At 45.8% G+C, this 23,101-nt stretch overlaps 1 protein-coding gene across 2 annotated transcripts in view; it reads right to left on the bottom strand.

The window, feature by feature from the left end:
* cacna1ia (calcium voltage-gated channel subunit alpha1 Ia) overlaps positions 1-23,101 on the bottom strand; it is a 112,433-nt gene that overhangs the window by 72,554 nt on the left and 16,778 nt on the right. Inside the window, exon 2 of one of the 2 annotated variants that reach the window (XM_028987686.1) lies at positions 12,384-12,639. In XM_028987686.1, coding sequence (XP_028843519.1) covers positions 12,384-12,622 — 239 coding nt within the window. In that variant the 5' untranslated portion in view covers positions 12,623-12,639. Of the gene's footprint in view, positions 1-12,383; positions 12,640-23,101 lie in introns of those variants that run through there. The other variant, XM_028987687.1, reaches the window with a different exon arrangement.

The following is a 23,101-nucleotide window of genomic DNA, read 5'->3' as shown; positions in this document are numbered from 1 at the left end:
AGTCTTGATGGGCCAGATGGATGGACCCGTGGCTGGATTGGTAAAGGGCAGAGAGCTCCAGTCCGACTCAGATGCCAGCAAGGTGGAGGTGGAGTACTGATTTGGGCTGGTATCCTCAAAGATGAGCTTGTGGGGCCTTTTCGGGTTGAGGATGGAGTCAAGCTCAACTCCCAGTCCTACTGCCAGTTTCTGGAAGACACCTTCTTCAAGCAGTGGTACAGGAAGAAGTCTGCATCCTTCAAGAAAAACATGATTTTCATGCAGGACAATGCTCCATCACACGCGTCCAAGTACTCCACAGCGTGGCTGGCAAGAAAGGGTATAAAAGAAGAAAAACTAATGACATGGCCTCCTTGTTCACCTGATCTGAACCCCATTGAGAACCTGTGGTCCATCATCAAATGTGAGATTTACAAGGAGGGAAAACAGTACACCTCTCTGAACAGTGTCTGGGAGGCTGTGGTTGCTGCTGCACGCAATATTGATGGTGAACAGATCAAAACACTGACAGAATCCATGGATGGCAGGCTTTTGAGTGTCTTTGCAAAGAAAGGTGGCTATATTGGTCGCTGATTTGTTTTTGTTTTGTTTTTGAATGTCAGAAATGTATATTTGTGAATGTGGAGATGTTATATTGGTTTCACTGGTAAAAATAAATAATTGAAATGGGTATATATTTGTTTTTTGTTAAGTTGTCTAATAATTATGCACAGTAATAGTCACCTGCACATACAGATATCCCCCTAAAATAGCTAAAAATAAAAACAAATAAAAACTACTTCCATAAACATTCAGCTTTGATATTAATGAGTTTTTTGGGTTCATTGAGAACAATGTTGTTGTTCAATAATAAAATTATTCCTCAAAAATACAACTTGCCTAATATTTCTGCACTCCCTGTACAGTAGACAAGGCACTTGTATTCCGTTCATCTGAATCTGCGCATTCTTTCGGAACGGAGTTTCTAGAAACAAAGCCACCAGCCCCATGAGCCCTTGGGTTGTTTTGTTTTTTTTCGCACCACCAGTAGGATCTGTGAGAGGGTCTAATGGTCTGAGTTTTATAGGCAATGTAAGCTAATCCGCATTATTGTGCCGGAGTCGGTTACTGGCGAAGACGTGACATGAAAGATCTGCTAAAGATGCTCTGGAAGGAGGGCCTGACATATGTGACTATCAAAATTACTGCGTTAAAAAATTATAACTTCTTTACTTCCTGTGCAGTGCTGGTGTATAGTGCAAAATTCAGCCTAGCTAGAAACAATTGCCACACGAAGGAGACCACAGTGAAGGAGTTTCAGGGCGGATCGAGACACAGGAGCAGTCCCTGATATGATATCTTTTTGGATGTCAGTAGCAATGCATGCAACACAACACCATTCACAGTGTTTTGGGGCACATTGTTAATAAAACAAAATTGTACCATTTGCATTACGTTTTATTTCCATTTTATTTACTGACAGAGCCGGCAGGGCGTTTTAAAAACTGACCAAATTATCTTCATTTCAATCCCCATCTGAGCCTCTTTTCCACACTTGCCTATATAATTGAATTTAAAGAGCAAGCTTTAGTCTTGAAAATTCGTTGCAATGATTTCACAGAAAAATGTGTGATTGTTTACATTTTAAAAACCGATTGACAGTCCCAGTCCAGTCACATACACACGCCTTCTGGAGCCACGGAGAAGGTGACCCGGGCCACCTCGCACGAGTCGGGCGGCGAGGAGAGGTGCGAAGCTGCATCTGAATGTGTGGAGCCCTCGGTGGACGTGGCGCCGGGGCCGAGAAGCTGATACAGCACAGCTGTGCGCGTTGCCTGAGAGACACAGGTGCTGAGGGGCCAGACAAAGCACGTTGGGGCTGAGACAATAGATGAAGGAGGAGGGGGAGAACAGAGCGGTGAGACGGAGAGGACTAATTGCATTATTAATAGGCTGAGTTGCAGGGATTCTGTGATGATAATTTGAACCGTGGAAGGTTCTAGGTGTCGTCTTTTTTTTTTTTTTTTTTTGCTGCCGCTTTTGAAGACCCGAACGGCCGCTGCTAATCTACAGAACACACAGAGCGGATGCTGCTACAAAACAAGGCCCAACTCTGTCATCTGCGGGCAGCCTTTTGTAGCCGGAGGAATGAAAGAGCACTTTAAAACCAACCTGTGGCACACACACAAAACACACAAAACCCGAACACGCTTACACGCTCAAATGGAATCACAATCAGAAAAGCCACTCATGCACAGCTGTACTCGGCTTTAGATTTGATCAATAAACTTGAACGGATGGGGACATTTTCCTTTGTTTTGAGGACACACAGCAGCACAATAAGAACATAGATATATAGACTGATATGCACTTCCCTGCACCACCTGGTGCACATGAGCAAAAATGTGATTTATTACTGTGATTAAAACGTTGGCAACATATTTACTCTTCACTGAATACCATTCGTGGCACACCACATGCCATGATTGTGGAAAACTGTCCAATCTGAGAGCAGGCAGGAGGCACAAATGCACAACATGGTGATGTTTCATTATAAGCGGCCAAAGACCAAGACAAAATATGTTCTCAGACCGCCTCTCGTCTGCCTTCTCCAGGCTCCTGGATGTTAGACCCAGTGGGCCATTCCTCTCTCTCCGCCTGGCTCTCTCCCGGCCTCCCTACTGCTGCCTGTCTGCGTTCCTCACTCTTCACTTAAAAATTTGACTCTGAACGTTGAACTCATCCATCCCTGACAATGTTCCTGCCTTGACTAAAGTACCACCTAAACCCGCATGCACACACACCTGGGCATAACCTTGCTGGTGACCTGACGTCACCTCAACGGGTGAGGAGCTTCATGGTCGGTCGGCTGCGCTCATTATTGCTCCCATCTCAGATGTTATGCTGACGGATGGGACTGAAAATGAGGAACTGAAATGGTAAATAGTGTTCTACGCGGATTTATTTAGGCCGATGGAGAGCTTCACTTTTCAGCCCTGTTAACACCCCATTTTATCTCAATTCTCAGTGCACCGAACCTTCAACGCTTCCATCATGGAATTGTCTATGTTTAATGTGGCCATCAGATTCACGCTCCGCGCTGAGCTGGATGTACAGCAGTCCCAGGAACAATAAAAACGAATAAAATATGTCTCCACTCAGACTGAGCGGGAAGCAGCACCGTCTCCGTAATGAGTGGAGAGTCGAGTGCAGACAGGGTGGCCGGGTGACGAACTAAATGAGGAACGAGGGGCAGCAGAGAGGCAAGGTCACCCTCTCATCAGAGCTGGAGCATGAAGGATGCAAGTCAGTCAGCTTCACTCAGCTTCTTCTTCACTTCATCTCACGGGCAAACACACACACATGCACGTAGACAGAGCTGCAGTGTATGGTGGGAACGTTTCTCTCCGCTCACGTTCGCTCAGTTTGTAAAGTGTGCAGATTAACCTAAGGACATCGTCCCAGAGACTGGATTTAACGAAGAACATTCAGTCTGAAAACAGAAAGTAGATTCTTTAGAGGCATGAGACAGATTTGAGAAACATGTCTTCCATTCCCCTTTTGGGTAGGGCTTCAGGCCTTCTGTTAATTCGGCATAATTCACCCATCAGTCCGCGTAAGCCGATCGCCCGATCTCAGGGCTATCAATAGAATACAGAGCAGTACACAGAGATTATCTTCCTGGAAATATCAAAACAGGCAAAATAAGACTTGATGCCATAAATAAAGTAACCGTGATACCATGATAAAATCAATATCTGCGAGATAGAATTTCAAGGACGCACAAAATCCATTCTGAGTCCATATAGCGAAGCGAGAGATTTGTTGCTTTGGCGAAAAATGAGATGCGTCTGTCTGAGAAGCCGGCTTTGCGTCAGACTCAGTGACAGAAGACAAGCGGATGCAGGAATGTGGCGACACATGGTCTCCAGGTAGGGCAGGACATTGTGTTAGATGGGCTCAGGGCTCTGAAGGCCATCGGGGGCATTCCCACACTGCTGTGCCCTTACAGATGAACTTGCCTTTTCCTTCATTTCTGTGCTCTCTGTATTTCACTCCGATTGGCACTGTCACTCACAGCCACACAGGCAAGAATACAGACACCAGCCTGGAGCAAGAAGCAGGAGGAACCTCGACACCCTTCTGACATGCAGTAGTTCACCGAACATCCAGAGAAGAGCTGATGCTCGGCAGCCAGAACAAAATCCTCATAGAGCCACGACCAGACCTATCAAAGTTATTCAATTTTTTTCACATCCCCTGCAAAAGGCCACGGGGCATCTTTATTTCAACCACATTGAGGACTACTCATCCCTAGTCAATTCCTACTCCAATCAACCACAGCCTGCTCTATTCAAATATGTTCAACCATATCCGTTTAACCATAATAACTGTATTTAACCATATTCTTTCAACCACTTTTGCTGGGTCCCACCACGTACAAGTAAGAAAGTCATATAGACACTTCTCTGTCTTGGCCCCTCAGTGGGACCTCTCCTTGAGGTCAGCATAGCACAGTCGCTGAGTATTTTCAGCATCTTAACAGCACCTTCCTATTTAGAAAGTACTTAGACTAACTAGTAATGTTCATAACCTGACTACTGTATTGTATTGTATTGTATTCATAGTTAGGGTCCTAGTGAATTACTTTGGGGCAGTGGTGGCCTAGTGGTTAAGGAAGGTTCGAATCCCGAGCCACCAAGGTGCCACTGACCAAAACACCATCCCCACACACTGCTCCCCGGGCGCCTGCTCGTTGTGTGCACCATGTGCTGTGCTGCAGTGTTTCACAATGACAATCACTTTCACTTTCACTGATGGTCACACAAAAGCATGTTGTAAGTCCCTCTGAATAAGGATGGTTGACAATGTTTATGATTAGGAATTGTGCTCAAATGATTTTGTGTTGTTTATGAACTAAGGGCAAATAATAAGTTACTACACTGCACACAGCCCATGCAGTCAACACACACACACACACACACACACACACACACACACACACAGAAACACAGTGGGATCAGTGATGACACTGATAAATATTGGCAGACAGGTGAGCAGGGCAGGACTAAAGCTACAGAGACTCACAGTAGGGGAGTAGTGTGGCGTACAAACACACACACACACACACACACACACACACACACACAAACACACATACTGAGGCAGATATTCTGACCCTGTTCCATAAAGTAAAAAAAAAAAGGCTGGAATATTAGAGCAGCAGGGTACAAAAATAATGGTAATAATATACGTATACATATAAAATCTAATATATACATATAAAAACATGTTCAAACACACGCAGGAGTAAAATGCACTATGTTTCTGAGGGTGAATCGGAAAGCTATGTTATCTGAAGTGAAGGTCCTGATCAACTCCTTACAATCACAAGGTCTTCCACAAGAAAAAAAGATGAAGCTGCAATAACCGCAGTGTCTGAACATGAAGCACATCTAGCCGTGCCCAAACAAAGTCATTCGGCAGTAGCTGGGTGCACGATAGTGTAGGAATATTATTGTAACACACGACATGCTCCGGCTCCAGATCACTCGAGGAGGTGGTTACTCTACACATTCTCATTATGACCTCTAACCAACTGTTGTGAATCTGTACATGAATCAGCAGATCATAGCATCTTGGCGGCTGCTGTTGGCCCAATCCTCCATTCCAGTTGACCAGCGAGGGCTACAAAATACTCTGGTACAGTTGATGTAGTCTGACATCACAACAGAGAACAGTACAAAAATCTCAACCATCTTGTGTGTGTATGCGTGTGTGTATGTGTGTGTGTGTGTGTGTGTGTGTGTGTGCGTGCACAGTAGGAGGTCTCTGGTGGCAGGTGAAGAGGAGATTGCGCTAGCCGTGAGTCACATATGAACAGCAGGACTCTTTTACAGGGTCATAATAAGGAACCTCAGTGTTGAGCATGTGTGTGTGTGTGTGTGTTGGTTACATGTGTATGGGTGTGTGATAGAGTGTGATATTAAATATTGAATAAATATTTAGCTTTTTTATTCGATGTAAATTCCCCGCTGTGCAGCCAGGATGACTTGCATGTCAGAGAGAGAGAGAGAGACGCTGTTTGCATGTAGTGACTAACCCTCCTTAAGTGAGAACAGTTCCACCGGTTGTTCCAGAATACAGCCAAATCTCCACTGTGTTGCCAGGGTACAGCTGCTAACTCAGCCTCGCTGACAATAACCCAGCTGGAAAGTCCCCTTGGACTCCGCTAAAGACCAGCTAATACAGCAGCAAAAAAAAAAAAAAAGTAGTTTTCCAAGAAGAGCTAAGGCCCACCCACCCCCCAACCCCCATTCACCCAGCAGCACTTCCAAAAGAGGCAGATTGGGATTTTCAGGTCAGAAAAGAGAAAACTCGCTGAGAGCCACTACCGCGGGGTTCTGATAACACCATCTAAACGGCGGGAGACCTCTGGGATGCTCTGGCGCTTCACTTCCTAATTTGCCTGGGAAATTGGCCAAAAGGGATCATCACGATGAAGGCAGCACAGTGGCAGCTCACGCCTCCGAGGCCAAATTGAAGAGAATTGTTCCGTCAACTCTCATTTTGAAAAGAGCAAAAAAAACGAAAAAATTAAAAATTCCAAATGCAAGACTGGCATTAGACCATAAATATAATAAAATCACTTGAACTTACGACTTTTTTTTTTGTCAGGGAGAGTGCCCCTCCTCCTTTTGTGCGCGCGGCGATAATGCCTCAGTTTAAAAAAGCAATTTAAAAAGTCATTAACCGTGGCAAAAAAAAACACAAGCCAAGTCAATTCTAACAAAGGTGCAAATGCCTCATAACGAGACCATTACTAGCCGCCGGAGCGAGGTGGGCGTTTGCACGGGGTCAGGGGTCAAGCTCGCCACACTCGGCAGCAGGCCTGCGCGTCTGTGTTGAATCTCAGCGCACCTCATCATTAATCTCGGCGCGGAGCCGAGAGCCGTGGGATTTTCTCTTATTAATTCTGCTGAAAGGAGCCGAGCGCTGCGCTGCTGGAACGTTTTGATTACAGATGATGCTCTTCTCCTCGACCTGCGCTGTAATTGAGAGGAAGCGACCAGTGAGAGCTTAACAGTTAACAAAGTCGATGGTTCGAATCCACCAACCCACGTTGAGTGTGGTGCTGTCCTGAGTGGGTTAAATGCATATGTCTCCTTTCCACGAGTATCTGCAGTGACCAAATTATCGGGAATTATGGATTATTGGGTGGTGGTTGCCTAGTGTCTTACACTCTCACCACTGAACCAGACAACTGCAGAATCACAGGTTCTAGTGTGTTCCCTGATTTGTGTGTAAACTGCTATGGATAAGGGTGGAAAGTACATGCTCTTAGCGTAAATGTTGATTTAAGTACCAATGACCACCAGCGTGCAGTGTGAACTCCAGTGATATGATGAAAGTCATGTAGACTGGGCCTTACTGTAAATCCACAGGAGGACAGAATTATTATTATCAGAAATTGTTTTGCGAAATGAGCTTTCATAAGAGAATCGGTGATGTTGGAAGAAGGATCTCGGGATAAACTCTTTTGGTCCTGACTCATATCCATGTGCTCTGTGCACCCAGATGTATTCACACCACTTTTATCATCACACACACATTCATCCCGCTGACAGAAGAGTGCAGGGCCTGCTGAAGAAAGTGATGAAAGAGAAGAGATCTTGACAGGAAGTGCTGGAGGCATGCAAAATCCTTAAAAAGCTTTCCCATGAAGGCAGTTCATAATTCCTTCCCACAATACGCTTCAGTTCCGCACTGAAACACTGTGTGTGTGTGTGTGTGCGTGCGTGTGTGTGTGTGTGTCATTAGCAACATGCAGAGAGCTCAGCAGCTACTGTGAGATTTGTCTGTGTGTGTAGTCTAATCCCCGACCTTCTGTTTTAACACACAAACACATACAGAAACCAGAAGAACTGATCAGAACTGATCAAGTATCGCGCGCACACAACGTCATGCACAAATTGATGTTTTGTGTGTGTCTGTGTGACATCGTCATATCCTGGCCTTGCCTGGCTCAGTCATGCGTCACTGTGTGGTGATGATGATGTCAGGTTTGGACGATGTGGGCCTCCTGTGAGAAGTGCTTTTTCGCTCCTCTCTCTGTTTGGCTTTTTTTTTTTTCAAATGACGGAAGACGGTCGACATTTTACTAAACACCTAAAGATGGATCGGTGTGAGCGACCCCTCCCCTCCTGTCGCGGCGGGAGGACTATTATTCACCGCGGCGATGTGACTGGAGAGGAGGAAGTGGTGGCGGATGATGTGGGGAACTGGTGTGGTAAGGTGAGGTGAACTCTCCTCCCGTTTCCTCTGTCTGCCACAGGGACCTGGCCAGCATGGATTATCTCACCCCACTGCACTGAAGCAATCTTTTGGGGGTCAGTCAGTCTCCTGGGATGGAGGGGGGTTGAGCCGGAAGTGTTAGGAGTCATGCCTGCTGTCACACCTTCTCATTCAACGTGTTTTCTTTATTTTCATGACCAATTACATTAGATTAGATTCTCACTGAAGGCATCAAAACTATGAATGAACACATGTGGAGGTGAAATAAGTGAAAACATGTTTTATATTCTAGTTTCTTTGCTCTGATTACTGCTTTGAACACTCTTGGCATTCTCTCGATGAGCTTCAAGAGGTTGTCACCTGAAATGCTTTTCCAACAGTCTTGAAGGAGTTCCCAGAGGTGTTTAGCACTTGTTGGTCCAGCTCACCCCAAACCATCTCAACTGGGTTCAGGTCCGGTGGCTGTGGAGGCCAGGTCTCCACTTTTTGTTAAGTACATAACTCCACATGTGTTCATTCATAGTTTTGATGCCTTCAGTGAGAATCTAATGTAAATGTTCATGAAAAGAAAGAAAACACATTGAATGAGAAGGTGTTCAAATTTTTGGCCTCTACTGTATATATATATAAGGAAGTGCAGAATGAGGAGAAGTGCAGCTCTCTCTGCCCTCAAACAGCGTTCTGACAGGTCACATGACCCCCCTCCGAGTCACAGCATTTACCCAGGCTGACTACCTGTCTCCTTATCTTAATCTGTCTCGCTGTCACACACAGAGAAAAATCTTTTCACCTGTCTTTCCCTTCAATCTTTTTGTTCAGCGCCCCAGACGAAAGTGTCCGATTCCCTTAATGTAATATCCTCTAATGTAAGATCCCTTTTCACTTTACAGCACATCAGCGAAATCACAATCTGTCTCCGTCTGACCTTCTCCCTCACCTCACACACACTCTTCATTCCTTACATGGAAGAACGTGCGCCTCACCCCCTCAGTCTGGATATTAATATGATACAGCACAGTAACAGAGCCCTACATTCAATACAGCTAGCACACACACACACACACACACACACCGACACGGTTCTGGAAGGTGACTGCAGTGAGACAGGTGCTGTAGCAGGCATGGGTCTGGATGGTGTCTAGCACACACAGGACACAGTCAGCTGTTACTAATGATCCGATTCGTCTTGCGAGCAGGCAGGGAAATGCAGCGCTCACTTCCACAACGGTGCTTATGCGCTTTGGCGCAACACAACAGCACCGGAAACAGTGGAACATGCAACACAGTCCGCTCCGGGACTCGCTGGCAGCTCCTGTGGATGAAATGGCTTATTCGCTGCTTTCTGTCCTCCTGCAGTAGACAGGGAGTGGGCGGTGCTTTTTTTTTTCTGCGCCGAGACACGAGGATGGTTGTGTGCGTGCTTTATTATTGCTTTTAGTTTTTTGCTGACCTATTGGTTTGATTATGAGAGATAAAGAATAAATATGTTCACTAAATAAGTTCACATCAAATACGTTTTATGTATTTACAGAAATATACAGAGAAGATTAAAGTGACTGCTGTATTTTGAAGAGTACGAACTGACTACACTAAAAAAAGTAAACACTGGCTAAACTTTCAAAAAATTTCATTCATCTGTCACACCTAATATTTTTGCATTGCCGTAATGTACATAAACCAATCAAACCTGCTGTAACCTGTTTATTTATATTACATCAACGCTATAATATTAGGTGCAACAGATTACTTCCATTTCTTTACGTTTAGCCATTTTTTTCATGAGGTATGTATACATTTAGTTTTAAAGGGAGGAGCCTAATACGCTAATATACAGATTAGCGCATTTATTCAAGAATAATGATTGGTTGACTCTATATGCTGAGGCCCCGCCCTACACCAGGGTCCCGGGATGCACTCCAGCAGCCACATCCTGCCCAGACTCCACCACCACCACACACACAACCTTTCCTTCACACACATACCACACGGTGATGTGAGCAGACAGATCTGAAATTCCCCTGGCCAGCTGCCTGGAGAGCCGAGCCGAGCCGAGCACCGAAGCACATGAAGATGTATGAACTCATTATGAGCTGACAAAGTTGGTAAGGAGGTGAAGGCTTTCTGAACGCATCTCCAAGGAATTCAATTCATTACTAATCGGTAGGAAATCAATTTACACTGCGCTAAATCAGCCGCTCCGTCTCCATTTTACACACTTAGACCAGGACCGCTACCCGAGGGGCTCATCTGGAGCATTACAATCTAAAGAGTCTGACGCAGTGGCCACTTCGGGACAGGGGCTGTAAACACTCATTTCCACTGGGCCAGACCCACTTTCACCAGAAGAGGACGGAGCTAATTGGCCGAGTGGAGTGTTGGAGATGTGGTTTTCTCAGGCCAGCTGTGATATGCAGCTGTCGGCATGAGCGCGGGGCATTCTGGGTGTAACAGCAGCTCTGAGCTCCTGGACCACGCTGCCGACGACTACGTCTCACAGCGATAAGACAACAGGTCACGATTTATTTAGCAAATGTGTTATTTTATGTCAGATGCAGTGCTCATTCCTGATATTTAATTCTGCACAGTGGGCCAGAGGTGTGTGTTTGTGTTTGTGTGTGTGTGTGTGTGTGTGTGTGTGTGTGTGAGACTTTTGTCTGAATCTTCTTAAATGGCCCAAGCTGATGAGACCGTTATCTGCACGTGTGGACAAGACTGACGTCTGCGTTGTCATAACGCAGCTGAAGGTGAGAGAATCTGTCTGTAGGGATGTTCTCTGCAGTCAACTCACACCAGGTACAGATGAATGTGTAGAAAAGGACCAGCATTTCCAAACCTGAAAGCGCCGTCTCTCTGCGCCCAACCCCCCACACACACGTAGACCAAAAAAAGGCACAAACACACACACACGCAATTTCACACGCAGCCACCCGTGTGGAATTTCCACAAACAAATAAAATAGGTATCCATAAATGAAATGCACGAATTACATGCATGAATTTCAATGTATATATACACACACTGTGAAGCAGTGCCAAGACAGACATGTTGGCAGACCCTGTGCTGTCAACTTGGTTGCATCAGATCCATTTCCAGGGAGCCAAACATAAGCCACAGGGCTGCAGACACACACAAAACCCACCAGCCAGCATCACACAGTCTTCAACAGTCTTCCTGTAACCTGGGCTGAAATAAACTGTGCTGATATGTCATGGAGCAGAGCTTAACTGAGCAAAGCTGGGCCGACCCAGAGGTGAAGCTGAGCTGGACACTGCAGGAGAACCAGGGATCCATGTTCTCCAGCGAACTTCCTGCTTCCTGCCCCGAAAAAGCCAACTGTCTGAACATCAACTGTCCGGTAATAAAATGTCACTAAGACCAGTTCTTCTGACACCACCTGAAGAGCTGCAGCAAGTCTAACAAGCTTTTCCAGGCTGTGTTTGTGTTCCACTGGGTCTTCATTATGCAGATTTTTGCAGGAAATGGAATGAACCATGCGACCTCCCAGGACAGGCATATTTAATCGCAATCTGTGGAGATTCACTGTAATTCCAAGTTGCATGGAATATTTCTGGAAACCATGTTGTGAACTCTATGTGTAATACTTATCAATTTTTCTTCCAGTTTTAATTGAGCATGTGACACAACTAAAAGGCAAACAAGTGCTTAGCCAGCATCATTACTCTCACAAATCAGATGTGAGAATTTAAATATGGATATTTTGTGGAAATATTCTGTGAGTTCTGGGCCCAGGATGTATGAAGATTAGTTTCTCTTGTGTAATCCGGCTTTGTCATTGTAACACGTAAAAGGGACCCAGCGGTGTGGGACTTTTTAGGTCGCGCCTCTCCCCACCAGCATGCTGTGTGCTTGTGTGGCTAGAGTTTTAATGCTTCTAATTAGACTCAGTGGGAGTCACTTCTGACCGGTAATTAAGACAACCTATCACCGAACTGTATCTGGCACCAGAGCTGACATTTAATCCTGTGTCGATGCACGCACACATGCACACACACTTCCAAGCTATGTCCGTGTGACTCATCTGACTTGTCTGGTCACTGCTGCCATGGCTACGGCCCTGCGGCCTGCTGTGGTGACGGCTGAAAGGATATGGGCTGGACACCATGCGGATGCACCAGCTGCGCGGACACGTCGTCTGCTTCAGGCAGAAGAAGACAACAGGTGCCAGTTCAGGGAAGGGCAGCACCAGCGTGCTGAGGTCACTGCTGACGTCGTCAGCTGGTCCCACCTCCTCGATGATGTCATCCCCGTGGGTGGATCCATATTCCTCACAGAGCCCCGTTCCCACCTGGGACACGCCCAGTGGCACGGGCCGATCGACAGTTGTCATGGCGACGCACTGACGGCCTGAAAGAACAAGAGAAAGAGAGGATGTGTGATCCACTGTCATCAACAAAGCGTTTAAAGTAGATGGCGGCATATCTGATTTGAATAATTAAAGCTTCTTTAATCTGTCTGTGTGTGTGTGTGTGTGTGTGTGTGTGTGTGTAGGAGCAGGCGAACCTTCAGCTGTCTGCACAACAACTTTCTGCAGTGCTGTGCGCGGCTTATTGGTTATTTTACACGGCTGTAAACTTCCATTAAGACTAACAAGCCTGGATGTTTCTGTTCCACCTGCTGTCCTCGTTGCCATGGGGACGAGCTAAATCTAACTCAGCAATTTCCTCTCTGAGACACGGCGTTCACATAAGAAAGACTTCCCTTGCGTACCTGCAGCCAAACTGAGAAAAACTGTTGTTAACTCTACCATTTCAGAAATGTTCTTACAGTTTTAATGGATCACGTGACATGACTACAATAGAGTACTTAGTCAGCATCATTATTCCCACGTATCAGATGTGAGAATTGAAATATGGATATTTAAAGTCAGATGGAAGAGAGATACAATCTGCTTCTACTTACTGTGTACTAGGATGAGCTTAAATTTGGTTTGCCATTTTTTTGGTGGTGGTGGTATTTATATTGCGGTATAACTTCCATGCACTTCAATTACCTGGGTGTCCACACCCCTTGTTCTGAGCACATCCTGGTTCAGACCACAAGGGCAAAACAGCACTTGTACCACCTGATATAGTAGAGAAAGTTCATGGTGTCTTCAGCCATCCTAAAGTGGGGCAGTGGTGGCCTAGTGGTTAAGGAAGCGGCCCCGTAATCAGAAGGTTGCTGGTTCGAATCCCGATCTGTCAAGTTACCACTGAGGTGCCACTGAGCAAAGCACCGTCCCCACACACTGCTCCCCGGGCGCCTGTCATGGCTGCCCACTGCTCACTCAGGGTGATGGGTTAAATGCAGAGGACAAATTTCACTGTGTGCACTGTGTGCTGTGTATCACGTGTGACAATCACTTCACTTCACTTCACTTTAAAGACCTTCTACACGGGCGCTGTGGAGTGCCTCCCGACACAGAACCTTACTTGGTTTGGTAACAGCTGTGTCCAGGACCACAAAGCCCTACAGAGGGTGATCCATGCGACGGAACACTGCTGCAGGTCACCTCAGGACATTTACATCCAGAGATGTAAGACCAGAGCCATCAAGGTAATTAAAGTGAAAGTGAAGTGATTGTCATTGTGAAACACTGCAGCGCAGAACATGGTGCAAACAACTAAATGTGTCCTCTGCTTTTAATCATCACTCTTAATCAGCAGTGGGCTGCCATGACAGGCACCCAGGGAGCAGTATGTGGGACGGTACTTTGCTCAGTGGCGCCTCAGTGGCCATTCACATTCTGTGACATACTGTGTCAGTACAGTATCCAAAACCAGTAATCATTGATCTTAGGTTTGTGGAAATGACATTATCGACACCATTCACCAACCACAATGTTTGTCATGGACAGGAAGTCATGTCTGCATTTTTTAAGTTCAATTAACCCACTGTAACCCATTGCAAGGAGGCAAACAAAATACAGCAGTGTTCATTAATTTTAATATATAAAATATTTTTAAATGAATTGCTATGAAATAATATTAACACAATTAAATGTGTCAGTTCAAACAGTCCTTAAAGTGCCTTAAAAGGTATCTGACAGGTTGTTGGCTTCTCAGTATGGTATGATCATACAATATTCCCAATATTTAACCTAGACAGCAATAGTTTAAAAATTTGCCCATTCACCAGAAGGAATTCTAGTACATCAAGAACAGAAACACTGTTCAGACATCTGAACATCTAAAAGATAAACAGTCAGAATCATGTAGAAGAAAAGTGAATAGTGCTCTTATAACACGATGACCTCTGTGTTATAGCCTGAGCTCCTTCTGCCTCCGCACTTCAAACATCACATTTCTACCAAAGAATCTACTCATTGCACCCTACAGCTGTCCTAAACAGAATGCAACATCCTGTGTTTATGCTTTGTGGGAATGGTCTGCTGGGTTTGAAATATCAATAGCACCATTGTTACGTCCCTAGACGTACGTCCCACGTGTTCTATGTGCCTGGCTGTATTTTTGTGTCCTGTCTCTTATAAGTTGACTTCAAGGGAGAGTTGAATACTACCAAATTCAAATCAAATTCAAATCCGTCATACACGGTATGATGTGCAGTGAAATGCTTTCTGCAACTGCTACAGACCACAGTATTGCAAATGTTGCAAGTAAACAGTGAACCAATATGCAAATATTGCAAACATAACCAAGTATTACACTTTTACGTCTTTAACATAAAATATGTGTAACTGGTAGGGTGAAGGTGTGCAAATGAGTTACAGTTTTTTACAATGTTTAAGAAAGAAGAAAGAGCCATAAAAGAAAGAGCAGTAAGGGCAAAGTGATTATGTGCAAAGTGGTTTTGTGCAAAGTGGTTTTGTGCAAAAGAGTCCGGAGTGATTGGAGGTGAAAGTGCTGGAGTTCTATGTACTCTTGATGTTGAGAGCTTGGACAGCCTGCGGGAAGAAGCTCCTCCTCATTCTCTCTGTGCTGGACTTCAGGGAGCGAAAGCGCTTCCCTGATCGCAGCAGAGAGAAGAGTCCATTGTTGGGGTGGGTGAGGTCCTTCACTATCTTCCTGGCCCTGGTGCAGCACCGTTTGCTGTAGATAGATTGAAGGTCAGGGAGCTTGGTACGGATGATTCGTTCGGCTGATCGAACCACCCTCTGTAGGGCTCGCCTGTCCTTCATGGTGCTGTTCCCGAACCAGGTTGAGATATTTCCCGTCAGGATGCTCTCTATGGTGCAGGAGTAGAAGTTCCTGAGCACCTTGGAGGGCAGTCTGAAGTCTCTCAGGCGTCTGAGGTGGTAGAGACGCTGCCGGGCCTTTTTCACCACGGTGTTGATGTGACAGGACCATGACAGGTCCTGCGTGATGTTAACACCGAGGTAACGGAAGCTGTCCACTCTCTCCACTGGGCTCCTGTTGATGACAGGGGTCTGGTAGGTCCTCTCCTGCTTTGTACTGAAGTCCACTATTAACTCCTTTGTCTTGTTCAGGTGGAGATTGTTCCTCTGGCACCAGTTCGCCAGATTTCCAACCTCCTCCAAGTAGGCCGTCTCGTCGTTGTCAGAGATCAGGCCCACCACGACAGTGTCGTCAGCAAACTTGATGATGGTGGTGGAGTTTGTAGTGGCTGTACAGTCATGGGTGTACAGGGAGTACAGCAGGGGGCTCAAAACACAGCCCTGGGGGGCTCCAGTGCTGAGAGTGATGGAGGCTGAGACATGTCCACCCATCCTTACTGCCTGTGGTCTCCCGGTTAAGAAGTTGGAGATCCACTGACAGAGAGATGAGCTGAGTCCCAGGTGCTCCAGCTTGGTGGTGAGTGTGGAAGGGATTATTGTGTTAAATGCTGAACTGTAGTCAATGAAGAGCATTTTAACATAATTTCCCTTCCGAGTGTCCAGGTGGGTGAGTGCAGTATGGAGGAGATGTGATATGGCGTCATCCGTGGACCGGTTGGGACGGTATGCAAACTGTAGTGGGTCGAGTGTATCTGGTAGTGAAGAAATGATGAAGTCTCTGACCAGCCGTTCAAAGATCTTCATCACTACTGAGGTGAGGGCTACAGGGCGGTAGTCGTTGAGGGAGGCAGGATGGGTTTTCTTGGGGACCGGAACAATGATGGACTCCTTGAAGCATGTGGGGATCACCGACTGAGATAGAGAGAGGTTGAATATCTCTGTAAACACAGGTGCTAGCTGGTCCGCGCAGGCTCTGAGGATTCTTCCCGAGATGCCGTCTGGTCCTGCTGCCTTCCTGGTATTCACTCTCTTGAAGGCTCTCCTCACATCATGCTCGGTGATGACGAACGCGTTCTCGGTGCTGGCAGTGTCCTCCCGTCTGCAGCTGTTGGAGCCGCTAGCCGTAGCATCGCTAGCGTCTTTAGCTGCAGCCTCGAAGCGAGCATAGAACGTATTTAGCTCGTCTGCCAGAGACACGTCCGCGTTCGTCGGACCGGATGTTGGTGCTTTATAGTCCGTTATTGTCCGTAGTCCCCGCCACCAGCTCCACCTATTGGTCACCTCGACTTCGGATGGTGTTCGGGAGGTCCCCAGGGTCTTCTAGGCCCTTATTCTTTTGGGAGGTCCCCAGGGTCTACAGAGATTCCATTCATGTGTGTTGTTGCTTTGTGTGATAGACCCCATTATTGTTAGGCTGTTAGCTTTGTGTGTATTTATGTGCCCTAATCATTAACTTTTGTGCGTGTTTGAGATGTCCCCGCTGGACCGTCCCTTCCTTTAGGCTGTACTGATGTTGGTTAGCTGTGCTGAGTCCGCTGTTTTATTGTACCTGTTAGCTCATTGTAAATAAAAGCACTGTTTGCATGCTTTGTTTGGTTGTGTGTGGGACGTCCTCCTCTCCACACCCTTGTTACGTTTCTTAGACCCCTACGCTTAGGAACATGACACCATATACTGCACAGTTCTGCATATAACCCAGCTGCCTGTTGTACAAATCCATATGGCATTTTTCACTGTTCCTGGAAAGGCAAGGACAGTTAATAATCCACCATACCACTTCACAGTAGTGAGATGCGCATGCAGTTTGTGAGGTTTGAACCTGAGCCTTGGTGGTCTTGTGGTTTATAGGTGAGTGTGTCACCCACTACGACAACCCCTTACCACAAGCAGTGTTGTCAGTGTAGTCAGTGTTGTTTTGACCAGAAATAAACAGAAAAGCAACAGCTGCTCCAGGACAAACCTGCATTCAGTGTATTTCAGCCACACCTGCCGACTTTCCAACTTTCGTGCTTCTCACCTGACACGCAATAAAGTACAGTAAAGTAAGTAAAGTGATTGTCACCTGTGATACACAGCAGCACAGCACACAGTGCACACAGTGAAATTTGTCCTTTGCATTTAACCCATCACCCTGAGTGAGCTGTGGGCAGCCATGACAGTCACCCGGGGAGCAGTGTGTGGGGATGATGCTTTGCTCAGTGGCACCTCGGCGGATCGGGATTCGAACCAGCAACCTTCTGATTACATGACAAATCTATTCCAACATTACGATTACATGACAAATCTATTCCAACATTATTATTTTAATCATCTCACTCAAATATGAGGACATGGCTACACCAGCAGAGATAATATTATTTCTAAATGACAGGAAAGGAGCATCAACCTTAAATGGGTGTCAGTAGACCCATTGCATTGACTCAAGGTCATCAGGACAGTTTTACTTGCAGTGTTGATATGCTGGAAAACTTGGCCAGCTTGGCCATTTTGGAATTCAACTTTGTGAGTAAATAAATCTGTTTGTCAAAACTAAAAGTGGACTCATCATGTTCACCTACATTGTTAAAAAAAGGCTTGAAATTCTACTCCACACACTTAAGAGCATTATAAATCCAAATTGAACCCACATTGAAACGGATGGGGGGTAGATCAGAAGATCTTCTTCTCCTAATTTCAGCTGCACCCATTAAGGATCACTATTTCATCTCTATTTTCCCCTGTCCTCTTCCTCTCCTACACCAACCACTTGCAATTCCTTTCTCACCATGTCCATATACTTCCAAGAAGGTGTTCCTCTTTTCCTCTTGCCTGGTGGCACCATCCTCAGCATTCTCCATCCTCTATACCTGTCTAAACCAACTACTTACTTCTCATTTTATCTCTCAATCCTGTCCATCCTTGTCATCCCCAATGCAAATCTCAGCAAATCTTAACTGACACAAATCAGTCCTGCCACTTTTCTCCACCATTTCACCCTGCCTGCTGTCTCTTCTCCACCTCCCTTTCACACTTTGCTCTGGACTGTTGAACCTAAACTCCTGCTCCTTCACCAGTTCTGCTCCCTGTAACCTGACCATCCCGTTAACACACATGTATTCTCTCTCAGACCTACTGACCTTCATTCCTCTCCTCTCTAGAACAGATCTCCACCTCTCCAGGGTCTCTTCCACTTCCACCTTGCTCTCAATACAAACCACAATGCCATTTGCAAACATCATAGTCCATAGGGACTCTTGTCTGATCTCATCGGTCAACCTGTCCATCACCACAGCAGCCAAAACAGGGCTGCAGTTGATCCTTGGTGTAAACATGCCTCCACCTTGAACACATGTCTGTCACTTCTACTGCAGACCTCACTGCTCTCACACTCTCCTCATACATCATCTGCACTACACACAACCACAGCTCCTCTTGAGCCATCCCGTCATTTGCTTTCTTAAAGTCCACAAAAACACTGACCTTCTGTGTTTTTCTCCATCAACACCCTGAGATCGAACATTGCATCTCTAGTGCTCCTTCATCACTCTTTCCGATAACTTCATGCTGTGGTTGATCACCCTGAAAATCGATACTCATCACACTCAGACTATATTAATGACTCTGATTAAAAACTCAACTGTCATCTCTCCTAGAGACGCCACGCTTCCACATACATGTTTTCTGCATCAACATCAGTCTTTCATTCTTTATCTTCTGCCCTAATTTCCAACCTACATTTCCACAGTTATCCTTTATCACCCATTTCTGTCCCTGTGCTTCTGACGACCAGACGACACATTTTTCAAATTCACAAAAAAAGGGCATATGTATACATGTACAAATTAAGAAATTAAGACTCAAACTGAAAATGTACTCACCAAAGTTGGCAAAATATTGACAATATCTTATTTTATCTATGTGGAGGTCATTTAAAGGTGCAGGCCGGTAGGTATAAAAAAAAAATACAAATCATGATTATGAGTACAGTCTTATCTGCTGACACACACATTTACCTGCTTCTAAGTCCGGATTGGCAGCCATTAGTGTGGTCAGAAATGAGTTATTTTCAGTTCCTTTTCACATCCTTACAGGCACAACTGGAACCAGAATTGTACTGAAATCGGTAAATCCAGCGGATTTAATCTGCCTGCATCATTTGCTCACCCCCATTAACTGCATTTTTCATGAATCTCTGCAAAAGCTGATTAGCGATACCCTTTGATGGCGCTCACATTTGCTGGGCTGCATGCTCGGCTCAGGACCGCCCCCAAAGATTTAGAGCAGAACAGAGAAAACAATACAGAACATCAATTTAATGACGACCACAGCAAATGTTAGCGAGGCATTTCCAGCTGAAAATGTCAGAATTGCAAATGCGAGACGCAGCGGAGAAGGAGGAATGGAAGAGCGCATGGCACTTCGGCTGCCAAAACGCCGAGCGAACACCGGGGCCCAAGCTCCATTTACTGAACTCGTGGGGTAACGAGAGCTGTGCCAGCGTCGAGCAATTGCAGAAAGTCGTCACGCCGCCACGAAATGGTGGTGACATAGCGGGGCGCCGGGTGAGAATATTCAAGATGGCTGGCCCTCAACACGACTCAATTTGTGTTTAAGTTGAGTGCCTCTGGCATCATGCCCTGCGGGAAGCTGTGGCGATGAGTGGAAAGGTAATTTCTCTGCAAAATTAAACAATGAATGCCACACTAGAGGAGGCCTGGAAAGAATAAAAAAGAAGCGCTGGGTAGGACTTACTTTCCTTGTTTCACTTTTTTCAATGACAATTTTTTTTAAAAAGGTTTGAATACCAACCAACATTTCTGTTGTGAAGTTTTTATGGTTATTGCTTTCAGAAAACATTTTCTTTACTTTCACTTTTTTAGTTTTATATGAAAGGTGGAAAAATTATTTGAAATGCTGCCTCATCTGGGGGGTAGGGGGGTGCATTAGCAGCTTCTGTAAAATGGTGTTGTGCGACTAAACGCTTCCGACAAAGCTGACGTGAATATTATACAGAGTATACAGTATTTCACACAGTTGCACTATTTTCTCCACGAGAACCTTTTGCATCCACAACGCATGTCACCTGCATGATGCAGTTTTGTCTGTTTTCTCTGACTCGCTTATTTCTTCTTCTTCTGACTCTCTTCTTTTTTTTTTTATCTCCAAGAGCTTTTTGAGTTTTGTGTGTAGAAAGGGTCAAAGTGTAGGGGGGTCAACTGTAGGGCCTTGTGATTTTGGGTTAAATTAGAAATAAATGTTGCTGTTGTTGTTGATCAGTTGTCTGGACTTTTGAAGTAAACGGCCCCTCACCAGCAACTTTCGATCTTTTTATGTGAGCTGTTATGTGAGCAGCGCATGTGTTCGGTGCAGCAGCCGGCGGCCATTGAGGGTTCAGGTGACTCTGGACTTCGGAACACACCTACGACACAGACCAATAAACCTGCTGAACCTACTGCAATTCTGGAATCAGGATTCAGGATGATCTCAGGTCATTTCTTTCTTTCAAGTCCCCTGGTTAATCTGATGGAGCTCCTTTCCCGCCCATGATATGTGCACTAATGAGACGTGTCAGAGGGTCGCCCTGGAGACAGCGCCAGTGGATTAAAGTGATGGGCCGCCACCATCAACGTAATCTCGTCTAACAGCATAAACGGCGCTAGTCTTGGGGGGCGTTAGCGTCAGAGCGCTAACTGCTCTGAGAACGAAGGTCAGGGCCGCATCCTCGAGTGTTAATGCGCAGTCATGAGACGATGTGACGCACTCTCCAGAAGACTCTCAGAAGATAAGAGCACTCCAGGGCACCACTGCATGTGAGATGTCTGAGGGAGTTTTAATGATGTTTTCACAGCGTGGCCACCTGGCCGAACACACACACACACACACACACACACTCATGCAAACACAACACCACATGGACATGTACACGCATGTACACGCGCACACACACAAACATACACACACAGGCTATTATCCAGACTATGGCTAACAAGCCCATGCGCGTGTGCGAGTGTGTTTCAAGCTGACCACGTTGTGGGAGGTATTAACGGAATGATTTACCGAGGGGCGCACCGCTTCAGACGATGTGTAATTAGGGCTCCTCAGCGGTCGACTCGGAATGGCGGTTTGGCCTTTGTGTCCTGGTCGCACACTCCATCCTTCCTCTACAATTTACTGCCAATGATGAACCAATTGCACCTCCCGCGAGCCGCTGCAGGCGTTGCATGCTGCTGTGATGGCCGCTGACTGCTAACATCTGCATGGCACACGGCTGTTTGTCCTAAACCCTGCCCCTGAGGCAGCCTGTCACCGTGGCTCGTCTCCTGGTGGACAGACAGCAGAGCGTCGCCTGAGAGACATGGATCTGGAAGGGCAGCAAGATCCTCAAACTGAACCCAGATCTCACATTCATCACCTCCTCTCTGTTCATATAAAGGTGTTATTACAGCAGCACATCATCCTGCAAACCTTTAGAAATGAATAAAGTGTTTAATGTCTGATTAACATTGCAGTTGAAGTAATTGACAATGAAAGGGGCTGTAAAAGAGAGAGGCAAAGAACATGGAAAGCAGATAGCATCATGGTGGAGTTTCAACCATGCAGCACTTCCTGCTTCCTGAAGGCAAACAAGTCAATATCCTGTTTGTACACACCATGTAAATATTCGTCCTGAGATTCCAGCAAAAAATCCTGATGAGGCAATGTAGTGAAAGTGATTGTCATTGTGAAACACAGCACACGGTGACACTGTGAAATTTGTCCTCTGCTTTTAACCATCACCCTTGGTGAGCAGTGGGCAGCCATGACAGGTTCAGTGGTACCTCTGTGGCACCTTGGCAGATCGGGATTCGAACCGGCAACCTTCTGATTATGGGGCCCGCTTCCTTAACCGCTAGGCCACCACTGCCCCCACAGACCCACTCCAGACCAAAAATAAAAATGACACATCCAAAAATAAATTCTTGTTTTGGTACCATGTACCAATAAATGTAGCACTTACGCATATATGTAAATGAAGAAGAAGATTTCAGCTGACAACCTAAACATCTGATCCTGCAACAGAATTGTTGCTGCTGGCTGATTTAGTTGCTTTGGTTAGCTTTAGCTGAGCTGGATAGTTGAGACAGTGCTGTCCTCTGTACTGGAAGCACTTCAGTTTGAGAGGTTAAACATGTGACGATGCTCCATGGAAAGGCATCAACATTGGGAAAACTAATATAAATGATAATATCAGTCATTTCCTTACATCGGAAACACTAAAACAAACCCCAATCCTACGTAGTTGTCAGTAACATTAGAATAAAAAGGCTACATTGTTGGTTTCCATGAAGGGGTGTACTTGGTCATGTATAAATAGATGGTACATGTGTGTGAGACAAAGACCCAGTGTTTCCCAGCACAAAATTGACCAAAGAATCACACTGCTTCTATCTTCGTCCCATAATGCATCCTGGTGCCATGTCTTCCACCAGGTAAGTGAGACACACACACACAGACACTCTATTGCTGGAGTACCCAGGTCAGCTTGTCCACTGTGATCTAAATGTGACCATACGCTACACAATTTGATATTCAGTGTGTTCTGACACCATCAGAACCAGCATTAACTTCTTCTGGAAGGCCAGCTTGCACCAGGAAGCCTCGGCTCCCCACGAC

The sequence above is a fragment of the Denticeps clupeoides genome, chromosome 7 (assembly GCF_900700375.1).
Source record: "Denticeps clupeoides chromosome 7, fDenClu1.1, whole genome shotgun sequence".
Lineage (NCBI taxonomy): Eukaryota > Metazoa > Chordata > Actinopteri > Clupeiformes > Denticipitidae > Denticeps > Denticeps clupeoides.
This window is presented reverse-complemented; position numbering and strand designations above follow the sequence as displayed.